The sequence below is a fragment of the Pollicipes pollicipes genome, unplaced genomic scaffold, assembly GCF_011947565.3.
Source record: "Pollicipes pollicipes isolate AB1234 unplaced genomic scaffold, Ppol_2.1 Scaffold_4881;HRSCAF=5763_pilon_pilon_pilon, whole genome shotgun sequence".
Classification (NCBI taxonomy): domain Eukaryota; kingdom Metazoa; phylum Arthropoda; class Thecostraca; order Pollicipedomorpha; family Pollicipedidae; genus Pollicipes; species Pollicipes pollicipes.
In genome coordinates, this window is record NW_023596576.1 from 13419249 (window position 1) to 13431788 (window position 12540).

The 12540-nt window shown below is 49.6% G+C and overlaps 1 protein-coding gene across 1 annotated transcript in view; it reads right to left on the minus strand.

The window, feature by feature from the left end:
- The window catches only part of LOC119100010 (innexin shaking-B), a 20791-nt gene extending 8305 nt beyond the window's left edge, over positions 1-12486 (minus strand). The window contains exon 1 of the mRNA XM_037223129.1: positions 12320-12486. Within this exon, the coding sequence (XP_037079024.1) occupies positions 12320-12486 (167 nt within the window). The remainder of the gene's footprint in view (positions 1-12319) is intronic.
- Positions 12487-12540: the final 54 nt, after the last annotated feature.

The following is a 12540-nucleotide window of genomic DNA, read 5'->3' on the forward strand; positions in this document are numbered from 1 at the left end:
TCGCACGGTTCAAATACAATACAGTGCACGAGCCCACGCAGTGCAATGCGGGCCCATGCAGTGCACTTTTTGACGGGCTTTCCTGCTCCGGCTGCCGGGACCCATTGGTTTCGAAAAAAGCGCCAAGCACCAGCGATCTCACAGTCTTTATACCAGCATATGAATAGTCGCACGGAACTATCAGCATTGTTGCCACTGTGGCTGTCTGTCCTCCTCCCCCCCCCCCCCCCCCCCCGAGTCGAAATCTCCGTCCCGCATCGCTGTGACGTCCCGTTGGCGATTTTGGACCCCGTTCCACATGCACCTCGGCGTCTTTTATTTTTGCTGATGTAAAATGTGTTGAACCGCCTGCGGCGACGGCTACTTGTGATTTGTGGTAAAAGACGATAATGCAAAAACTTTCTTATCGCACGCAACTCAAAATAATGGTCGGAAAACAGATGCGAACCTCGTCCACTTGGTGTCACAGCGGCATGAGATTCGCATCACAAATCATATTAGATAATGATCACACGTGCAAAACTGAGGTTTGATGTATATCACCATCTCGCACAATCATGTGCAAACCATGGATCCACTTGCTTGAGTCTGGGGCATGTTGGCAAATGGGTAGGGCCTCTGATGTCATCAGTCATGTTTGAGGTGCTATGTTCTGAAGATTTGGTGTTCTGTGAGTTGCTCACCTGCTTGTGTTGTTTGGTGGCAATGGGTCATGTGTCGGTTTCGAGCCCCGTCTCGAAGATGCACAGGAAGTCATCTGCAAAGGAAGGGTTGTGACGCCAATGTGGTCATCCAACGGAGCCTAAGATCCGCCAACATGGTTCATCCAATGGGGCCTAAGATCTTTGTATGGAGAGAAGAATCAATGAACTACATTGGTGCGCTTCAAAATGGTATTGTTGGCCATTAGACCACATTAAAAACTCCACTCATTCAACAACATGCTCCAGCACCAACAGCAATGCTAGTGCTTGATGACAGTTGTAAATCAGAAAATGAATCTGCCTTTACACAATACATTTTTGCTTAATGATTGCCCAATGGGAGGTAAGTAACAAATGGCAATATTCCACAGTACAAGCATGTTTTCACCTTAATCACTTACCAATATCCATTTTTTACTCATCCTTAATGCCAAACAAAAAATTATACTCTGAGATTTGGATCCTGCATAAATGCCAAGCACAGGAAAAAACCACGCAGCACACAAAACAAAGCAAACTGCATGAACAGAAAAATGAACATATTTTGCTTCTCCACACTTGTTGGTTTCTCAGTCACCTTTGGTCATCTTTAGAATAAACCACATTTCAATCAACCAAATATGTGGTTTCTGGGCTGTCTATATGATTGCATTATATATATATATATATATATATATATATAATATATACATACATTATATCCATTCTATAACCTGAATGAGAATAAAGCAATTTGTGCATGCAAGTATGAGTCAGTTAAGTAAAGTGGTCATTGATGCTTAAACCATTATTTAGCTGCACTTATTCCTGATGATGATTTGAGTTGGGTCACAATATTAACTTTTAGACAACATGAATAGCTGGACCAGGCTGGGCTTCCCAGGTTTAAAACATGAATTCCATGCAATCTCTTCATTGAGATGCATGCTACACCACTTCTGCCATAGAAATAACTATTGTGATACATTCATATGCAAATTGTAAATTAAAAGGTGAGGACTCTGTATGGGTGAGATTGATGACAAGAACTGTGTCTATGTCAGGCTCCCACATGTTCATCAATCTTCTGAAGGCATTTGAACAAAATTTGAGGGAGTTTGTTATTTTGGAGAGCATTGGGATTAGCCCCCACCTTACCACAAAATAATGACATGCCTGGGTTCACAGGCAGCTTGACCATACTTGAACAAAATGATAGATGTCAAGCAAAACATGGGACAGTATGTTTGAATCTCTGCACGCACAAATGCTGATAAAATGTGGCAACTACTAAAATAGCACAGCTTTGCCAGCCAGATTAACCTATCAAATTCCATACGTTTGTGGCATGACTCGGCTTTAAACCGTGCTACAACATTGTTCCTCACAACGTTATCTAGATATCGCTATCAGGCATGCTGTTTTGATTCCCCGAATTCAACCAAATTCACCTGGCTGTGATTTCGACAAGAACCGATATATTCCCCGACCCCCCACTACACCTCGGCGTCTAACAACAGTGCGTTCGAGGCCGGCAGTGCCAGCGGTAGTAATCAGCTGGCTGCATAGTGATGGACAAGATTCTCAAAGCCAAAAGCCTATAAAATAGCGAGAAAAAAAAATAGTTACGCGACGGGCCAAATTACCGACATAACCAGAATGACCTTTCCAGCATTAAAATAGTCAACCTGAGGACCAACTGTACCAGTGAGCCGAAACGGCCAAATTAGCACCAAGGGCTGATTCATCACAATGGGGCTGGTTGAAAATCTGGTAGGTAAGCCGATCAGATACAGTGCTAAAACGTCTGGTGATGGTGAAAATCATGGTGAAAATCACAGGTGAAAAAGCATCACAATCCAAAATGAATTTCCCGTAGCTAGGGTGGTATCAGCTACTGGTGATCCCAACCCACCTGCGCCGGTGAAGGGGCTTAGTTGCCCTCTGTATATGTATGCACTTGCAAGGCCACATCGAGAATAGCCAAACACGGGGATGCATCCCAGTGAAACTCACCACGAAGGGGTGGTAGTGAGATGGAGGTGGGCTTTTACATTCTTGATATTGGCTGGGTCTATATGCGCCCGTTATTGTACTTCTGATTTGGATGGTCTGTGGCCAGTGGCAACGGATGTTCAATCTCAGGGGAGTCGAAGGGCACGGGACTGTTTCAAGCATTACGGTGTATTCAAGTCTTTCCATAAGGTTATGCCGTAGAACCGAAATTTCACGATGGGAAGGTAGAGTCATTGAGCACACAAAACAACCTGCTTTGCGTGGGCTCCATGATCTTAAAATTATTGGATCAGAAAGGTTTCGAAAACGGTTATGACAAAAATGCGACATGTCACCAAAATACGTATGTGTATTGCAAGTATGGACCGCAGTTAGGGTTTTCAGGCCCCGGCTTAAACGGGGCCCGGGTCCGTTTAGGGTCCGGGTCCGTTTTTGGGCCCAGTCCCAAGGGCCCTGCACGGCCTCTGTACGGCACTATAGTCTGTAACTGGTCAGACCATTATAGTTTCTCATTTTGGACCATTTCATGTTCATTTCTCTATTTCCATTCCATGTCAGGCGAGAGGACCTCAACCAATGCAAAAGGCTCTCTGCCATTCAAGGTCCCGTCCTGTTCCTTCTGAGCGAAATGATCCTTTGGTCGACTAAGAGACCGTTACCGACACAGGCCCCCCTGTTCAGCACTTTGTGCTTTGGTATAGACAGCCACATTGTCTTAGGAACCCTGGCCAATGTAGGAGGCCATCAGTAACAATTGCCGACAGGCCTTGTCCCTGCTTCGTTAATGAGCCCCTTCCCCCCCCCCCCCGGGCCAAAACTCAGAGCCAGCTGCTCAGTATTGGTGGTCTTGGACCTACATGGATGCCTTCGTCCCGGGACCCCCCACAGACGTGACGAATGCTTTGGCTGACCTTTTGGGGTCATATCTTCTCCCGGGTCGTCTCCTGGTCATGCCTTCGGTCCCTCCTATCGGGCGCTTCATAGCTCGTGCCGAGGGTCCTGATTCCGAAGGCCACTTAGGGCCTAGCGGGATGACATGTTCCCTGTGCCCTCCCCCCCCCCCTCCCCACCACATGGCTGCGCCCCTGGATGCGTAGATATGTACGAAACTCAATACTAGTCAGCGATTCGCGCTCAGAGCACATCTCCAATTTCCGTAATGACGCCTGTGTCCAAATACATTCGAAAATTGATGCCATTTTGGCTTAAAATATGATAGTTTTTGCTGGTGGGCTAAATATCCTAGATTCTGGTGCAAATTCTTGTTTTTTTCATATCTTGGTGATTTGTTTCACCTATATGTTGTATCTTCAGCCAACCTGGCGGATAAATTCTTTTCTAGACATTTCCTTCCTATATTTGCTAGGCACTAAGGTTGACGACTTCGTTAAAATGGTGGTGAAAACGTTCATATTGGCACCCGGAATCTAATCGGTGGTGAAATGCTTATTTTGGTCCTGACTTACAGAATTTAGTACAAGTAGCTATTTTAGCTATTTGTGGTTATTTCTGGTGCTGGGTTTATAGGGAGCGCTGGGCCGGCTCCCTGTTCGTTGGCAGGGCGGCGGAACCGAAGGACTCCTTTTTGCGGCAATGGTATCCGCCTGATCCACCGGCAGAGCCAAGAAGAAATCGGCTCGGCAATGAGGTGGTCCTGGCTTCCAGTGCATCGTTCTGTATTGTGTGTTGTGTTTGTATGTGCCTGTACATGCTGCATAAGGTGCCAGGGAACCCTATGTGCTAGCCAGTGAATGTTGCTTAGTTTGACGAGGGCCGCTTCGAGGCGCTTGCGTTCCCCTCCTCCTGCCCCAGGCGCCCAGGTAGGAGGTATGCGGCCAAGGGGGCCAGGAGAGGGGAGTAACCAGGAGAAGACTCGGGGAGCCGCCGGCGCGAGAACGGACGCGCCGGCGGAACGGACTGTGAAGTGCCTGTGACGTGTGTCAAATACAGAAGTGACTTTGGACGTGCCGAGCGCACCAGTGAGCCGGACGCAAGAAACTACGACAGCAGAACCTACTCATATATGGACGCGTGAATTCGCCGTGTTTTTATGTGCTTGCTTTTGCATACGGACGGAATTGGCCTTTTAACACAACGTAGCTTCTCCTTTCCTTTGCTTTGCGCCGGATGGCATAAGCCGGCTTAACGTTGATCTTTGTTATAAATTTATTCCGAATGGTTTGTATGGGTGACTCTGGGTTCATAGTACCTGCTAAGCATAGCTTGTTGCGTGTACCCTGAACCCATCACCGAAGTCATACCGTCCAGTTCGACGGATAATTGTGCCTCCGCCCTTGCGCTAGACAGGACTGCGGGGGTTTTTTACGCGCCGCACATGCTGCGACGCAGCCGCCCCGGGCCAGGGTTGACCCTCGCCGGCCACTTGCCAGCTGACCTTTTCATTTCAGTCGGGCCAAACAATGCACCCGCTCTGAGACTCGTACCCAGTACCGCTGGATTACGAGTCCAGCATCTTTCACCTAGACCACGGAGGCGGTTTTGCTTGGCCGTGAGCCAGAAGAAATTTCCCCAGCCCCGGCTATCACTTTTTAGGTCTCCGGGCCAAAACCTACGATTTCCTGCTAGTCGGTCACCAAATATGAATAAGAGAGTAAAACAGATGCTTTCACAAAAAAATCACACCAAAATGAGCATTATATCACCGATCGGATTATTTGCCACTAATGTAGATATTTTACCACCAGTTTAACGAAGTCGTCAGCCGTAATGCCTATTCACCAATTTTCCAATTCACCAGTGCACCAGTTACGAAGTGTTTGTACAACTGGTGAACTTACAGACGCTTGTACAAACAAATTGTAGTAATGCTTACTCAATTCACCAATTGTACAAAGTGTTCGTACAATTGGAAGGTCGAGAAATAATACCATTCATCACGTTGGCCTAAGTTCCACCAAATAGGTGAAAATCATCAAGATGTAACAGGAAATGAAGAATCCTTGTCAGAACCTAGGAAATTAAGCCCACATCAAGACCACCATATTTTTAGCCAAGCTGACATCCACATTCCAATGTTTTGGGAAACGCCATTACTCACCTTGGAGTTACGTTCTGAGACCGAGTCGGCGACTATCATTGAGTTTCGCACATACCTAAACATCCAGGGGCGCAGCCAGCGTATGGAGGGGGGGGGGACAGAAACATATCATCCCACTAGGCTCTGAACGGTCTTCGGGACGGCACAGACCACCAAGGGCCCGATTGGAGGGCCGGAAGGCTTGGCCGGGGACGAACTCGAGGCGAAGCCTAGCCCTTAAAGGTTAGCCAAAGGGACTCGTGGCGCCTGTCGGGGTCCCGAGACGACGAAAACGTCTATGAAGGTACCAGACCATCAACGCTGAGCAGCTAGCTCTGAGTCAGTTTAGACCCGGGGGGGGGGGGGGGCACTTGTAAACAGGGACAAGTCAGTGCACGCGATTGATACTAAAGGCCCCCTGCGTTGGCCGGGGCCCTAAAGGAATGTGGCCCCCTGCATCAAAGCACAGAGTGCTTAGCAGAGGAGCCTGTGTCAGCAAACGGCTCTAATTCGATCAGAGGAACATTTTGCACTCGCGGAACAGGACGGGACCCTGAAGTTCAGAGAGCCGTTGCGTTGGTCGAGTTCCTCTTGCCTGGCATGACATGGAAATACAAGAAACGACAACGAAATATAGTCCACAATAGTCCACAATGAGTCAATAGAAGGGTATGGCCAATCACGGTCTCTAGCACCGAAGAGGGCCCTTCAAGGCCACTGGGCCCGGGCCCTGAAACGGGCTCGGGCCTTGTTTGAGCCAGCACCGAAAACTAACTGCGGTCCATACTGCGGTCCTACAATGCTTCGGTTGCATGCCTTAATGTAATCTTATTGTCTTTCAAATCTTTTGACTGAACGATTTTGAGATAAGAGCTCACGCAAACAGGATTGTTGTGTGTGCTAGGACTCCACCTTCCTATTGTGAAAGTCCAATTCCACGACAGAGCTTAAATGGAAAAAGTTCAATATACTGTCATCCTTGGGATGGTCACATGCCTTTGACCCACCTGACATTGAACAACTTCTGCCGCAGATCATCCAAGTCAGAAGTCAAATGGCGAGCGCACATAGACGCAGCCTGGATCGAGAATGCAGGGGCCTACCCAGCAGAGGCAGGGGGGAGCGCAGGGGGCACGTGCCTCCCACTCTACGATTAAGGGCCCCGTTCGAGGGTCCGAAGGGGCCGAAAGGTCGGCTAGAGGTCGCATTCAGGGATCTCGGCCGCGGGACCTGGCACTTAAATGCCAGCCAGAGGGCCCCGCGCGCTGAGCAGGGGCCTCCTGAGTCGATAAGGGCCTATATGTTGGTCAGACACACGGCTCCGCTCCGTGGCGGCATGGGCTGAGGATCCATTTCTCAGGCGGGAACAAAGTCGGAGCCAGCGATTAATAAGTTGGAGTCGCAGTGCTGCCAGCTCCCGCAGCGCCTGATAGGGGCGCTGCACTGGCAAGGGCCCCCAAGTCGGCCAGAGGCGGGTGTTCTGGGAGGCCCAGAGAGCCTAAAAGGCCTACGAGTCTGACGATCAAGGGCCCGATAGTCCCCTTCCTTTTTCCAGATTCAACTTCTAAGGGCACGAAGGGCCAGTCGGAGCCTTATTCAGAGGTCCCGGTATGCGGGGACGACGAAATCTCAGATAACAGCCAGGGCCTTTTGCGCCGATCGGGGACCCCTGAGTCGATATGAGCCTATGTCGGTGAGGCACCACCAGCACCGCACAGTCAGCTCTGTATCGGTTCGGGTCTGAGGGGCCCTTCCCAATCAGCTACGAAGCCGGGACCAGTGATTTACACTGGTCGGGGCCCATATTTCTCTCAGGGGTCCACAGCGCCAAACAGAGGTTTCTGCGCTTGTAGGGGCTCCGAACCGGCCAAGGAAAATGTTCGATAACGCCGAGAGGGGTCCGGGCGGCCCGACGAAACCGATGTTAAAAGGCCCAGTTGGAGGGCGTATGGGCCCGAAGGACTGGCTGTCGGTGGCATACAAATTCGCGGCCGGTTCGGTCGTGATCTAAAATATCAATCAGAGGTCCTCTTGTATCGTTTGAGGAACCCTGAGACAATGTGGATGTCTAAGTCTGCCGGAGACCACGAACTCCAAACAGTCGGCTCGATGTCCGTTCGAGCCCTTGAGACATATTTTCCAAGCAGGAACGAGGCTGGGGCTTGCGATTTGCAATGTGTGTGGTCCCTGACGCAATGAGGAGCCCTGTGTCGGTCCACAGCGCCTAACAGAGGTCTTGTGGCGGCAGGTAGCCGCGAGTCGGAACGGCGTTTTGGGGACCCGAAGCGGGGTCGAGGGTCTCTCGAGAACAACGATCAATCGCCTGATTGGAAGGCTGAAGGGACCGAAGGGCTGGCTGAGGGTCACATTAAGAACCCCGCCCATACGTATACAGCCCATAGGGCTGCGATACTTAACGTCAGTTAGAGCACCTCTTGCACCGATTGCGACACCTGAGACAGAGTGTTCCTCTATTTCGGCCAGAGATCACCAACAACGAACAGTCGGCTCCGTGTTGGTTGAGCTCTGGCGACCCATTTCCCGAGCAGGGACATGATCGGATCCACGCTTTGCATTGGTCGGGGCTCCTGTATCATTCAGTGACTCCCAGCGCTTAACAGAGCGTCGTTTGTGAACAAGGAGTTCGAGTCCGTCAGGTGAATATTTGAGGAGCAGGGACGGGGACGGGACAGCGTATAACAGAGAGCCTCTTGCGTTGGTCGGGGCCCTCTGACAATGAAAGGAACATGAGAGCGTATGATGATTGCTCACATTAAGCGATGGAAGGGTCCTATGCGAGACAGGGTCCTCTGCATCGGGCAATGGGCCCTCCATCCGAATTCCATCATGGGTGCGTCAAGCCGAGCTGGGTTCTATTGAACCACCTGCGGCGATCAGGAATGTTGTTCCGTCCATGAGGGTTCCTGCGTTGATCCGGGGTCAACTGCGGTCTGCGCGGACCAGAAGGTCTCTCACGTCTGGAAGGCCTCCAAAACGGCTGGGGGATCCCACCCTATGTCGCCAGAATGACAGCCCGGAATGGCTCTTCACCCCTTGCCCGAACAATAATGTGCCTCCTGGTGCTCTGTTCAAGGGGGCACCTTTCCCGGAAAAAATAAGGGATCTTATGACTTGAATACAGTGGGTTGAAATGAGTTAAAATTAATGAAGCAAATTTATGGTTGCCTGAGAGCGTCGTTTCTTTTGCAGAATCGACTAGTGACACAATTTGTCAAAAGGTTTGAGCCTACGAGCCCGCAATCTCAAAGGCAAGAGAGCGATGGCCTGGGTTGCAGTTTAAGTAAAACCGAACGACCTTGGCCACTGCACCAGGCGGCCTTCCGAAAGTCTTAAAAATTGATGTGCACCTTTTAAAGATTAAGCTGGGCACATCTTTTTCACACGTGGAGATTATTTTCTGGAAAAATCAACAGATACAGCAACACAAAGCTAGAGATTCGACCTTCACTCCTCCATCTCTACCACCAGATTCCAGCACCACTTCATGGAGCTGTAAGGGCCAATCCGTTCAATTCATCAATCTACTTTCTAAAAGTAGATTTAGATCTAATATTAGATCTAAACTTTCTAAAAGTAGCACAGGTGAACTACACGCCCGACCACATTTAAAAGGTACCGTTGATATCCTAAAATTTTTGAAAGGTGCTTACTTCATACGCGTTACCATCTTTGTCCACCCGCTGGCCACGACTTAGTGTTACCCACAGAGCCGACGCTGCGGGGCCTATGAAGACTGCAACGCCTGTATCGAATTTTTGTGAGATTTGCGGAACGCGAATGCTCAGAACTACGTTACATTATTTTATCACCAATCAGTTCTGGCTGAGTGTGGAACACTTCCAGACAAACATGACTTGGCCATGTTAAAACAAATTGTCGACCCATTCCTATCCCCACGGACTTTAATGTCGCTGTACAGCCCAGAAAAAAGTGGCAAATCTCCTGAGTTCTCTCCGCTCCAGAAAGTCCATTAAGCCAATGTTATGATCACCGTTGATTTATTTCATGCAGTCGTTTAACGGGTGATTTCTTTTCGCCGTATTTTGAGCCTTAATTGTGATTATATTGATTTGATAAACATTGATTGACTATAAAATCCAGGCGGATTGCTTGCGGTAGCTTCTGGCTCCTGTTCCAGAGATAGAGGTAGACATGAAAAATATGAAGAAGAACGTGCCTCCATTAACAATTGACCATATCCAACAGCTTTTTTGGTCTTTTACTACAAAGGGGCACTTTGCCAACCCTGTTTCCCTCTCCTGCCAAGCCTCTGGATACACACCTGGGCGCGGTAAGGGCCAGGGGTCGAATAATGCGATGAAAAAGTAGGCAAGTGACTGACATATTATTGTCGGTCATAATGCATTCGCATTTGCAAAGCAAATATATCATGTATAGTTTTACAATATGTGTTATACAATATATTGTTTCACAAGATATATTTTGAACATGAGCATGGACGGAGAAATGAGTGTTCTAACATCAACGGACAGAAATTTCTCCAGCTGCAGAAATTATTGCGTGCAATTGTTACAAAGTGCACCTCAAAATCTTGACGAGAATTATGAATCAGTCATGAATCGCGAGATTGTAATGTCGCGTTCCGGTCTCGCTCTTCCGTTGCTGAGCTTGATCCTGCCGTTGATCCGGAGCTCGTAGCCGTAGTGTGGTTTCTACAAACTCGTTGGTGTGATCACATCGACAGGAACAGCGGATGACTACGCTTTTGCCCAGTAATCCGTATTTCATGCGCGCGTTTACAGGCGTGCTGGGCCAGGACACGAGGCGACTTTGCTCCGGTCAGGGCCTCACTGGACAAAACAATATAACCTAAGACCATCTGTTTGTTTCCTCGCATGTCGAGCTCCGCGTCAGGTTTAAATCATGGTTATCGATGCGCTGTGAGGGCTACAAGCGCGAGGCGTTGCCGTCTACCCGATTCGTGAATGGCGACAGGCACGTAGGTCGATAACACACATCTGCCATTCAATGTTTTAGAATTCCGGAAGAATGCCTAAGTGACTGGCATTAGATAGTAATAAGTGATCTTAAGGTCACAGTCCCAGCTTTCGGCGGGGTAAGCCCACCGCGCCGGTCACCCCACCGACCGGCCGCTCATGGCGTGTGGCCGTGCGAGACCGCCAATGTTCGAGTTCGATATGCGACATGTCTGGACAAGATCTTGTCGATTCCTGTCTTACTCTGAACGAAGATATATTGGTCTCCAAGTGCATACCGGTTTCAGAGAAATTGAAGGCTTACATTTTTAAGCAAAATTAGGTGAAAGGTCAAACAAGGTCACTGTATGCATCTAACTGACCTCGAATGTAATACTGACACAATCCATCACAGAGGCACTTTGCCATCTGATTGAACTTCTCACAAACTTTATAGCACGCAAACTGTTTTCGTAAGCGCAACTTCAAATAGGGTTTGAGACGCCATCGCGTATTTTTATCTCCTAGTTCCTTATCGGTAAGCCGCACGCCTCTAAAACTCACAGAATGCTGTTTTGGCCATATAATTACCCCACCAACGAGCTCTTGCCATTTTAAGGGATGTGCCGTGTTATCCTCCGGTCAATTGGTCGCAGAAGAACAGACTTAGCCCGAAAGACATCCCTGCAAAACACTCGTTCAAACCTCCCTTCAACACAATAAAATCAGCACTTGTGAGCCAACGGCACTTTGTCTGTGCGTAGTGCGTTCATCGGGTCAGGCCACCCGAATCTCGTCGCGTCGCCTCGTTTACATCGCAATGGAGCCCATACTTGAAAGGCCGCACCACAAAGCACCTGGTAAAAATATTTGCGGTAGACTAAAATTACCGAGCGCTTCGGGAATACAAGTGTGATCCTTCACACCGAGACTAGCCGAGTCTCGCCCGTTGACTCGTGTCCTCTTGCAGGTCCGACCGCCACCGTTCTTTGATCTTTGGCGATAAGTCGCAGCCCCCACGCCCACAATGGGGTGGGGATTGAAGCACAATTGGTAGAAAGTCTTGCGGCAGGGCACCTCATGGACGCAGCTCATGGGCACCCCGACATCTGGGTGAGGCCAACCGTAAAAGGAAGTGGCGCTGAAAAACAGCACTACAAACAGAACCATTCATACGGACAAATCCATTACTGTATGGAGTCCTCCACTAATTCATAAGCACATAGTTACAAACTACCGACAGCCGTGTAAAAATGCGATCTTAAAAATTAGGCAATATAGATATGTCTACATAAACGAATGACACACAGCATACCACACCATGAAAAGGCCAGCCTCGTGATCAGCTGCGAACGAGGTGCTTTTAATTATGCGCGCGTTACATTCGCTATCATGGACAATCCCTGAGGGCAGCGGCATGTCCCACAGAGAGCTGCTACGCTGCACTGCCAGCGCTGTGACAAGGCACGCGACAGTGAAACAGACCACGGCAGGCGCAGGCACTGCCGTACGGCGTAAGCGTATCCCTTCAGACATCTGTGACGCTTTCCGCCGCCCCGCGTCCTGCAAAATGGACCACTACGTGGCCACTGGGACCGCGCCTGTCTTCGCTTTGCGGCAGATACCATACAACGCTCCAGTGCGAGTTGCACGCCGGCTTCAGCGTGGGGAGGGTCGGGCTGTCCGGCTCAGTGCTGGAATATGTGGCGTCGTCGGTGTTGTCCTCCGGCTCCTGACTCTCCTCGCGTCTGTCGCGCTCCTCCTGCTCGCTCAGCACCTGGGCGTAGCCCATGTCGCCGCGCCGCTCCCGCACCAGGCACACCCTGGAACGGCCGCCGCCTGGCTC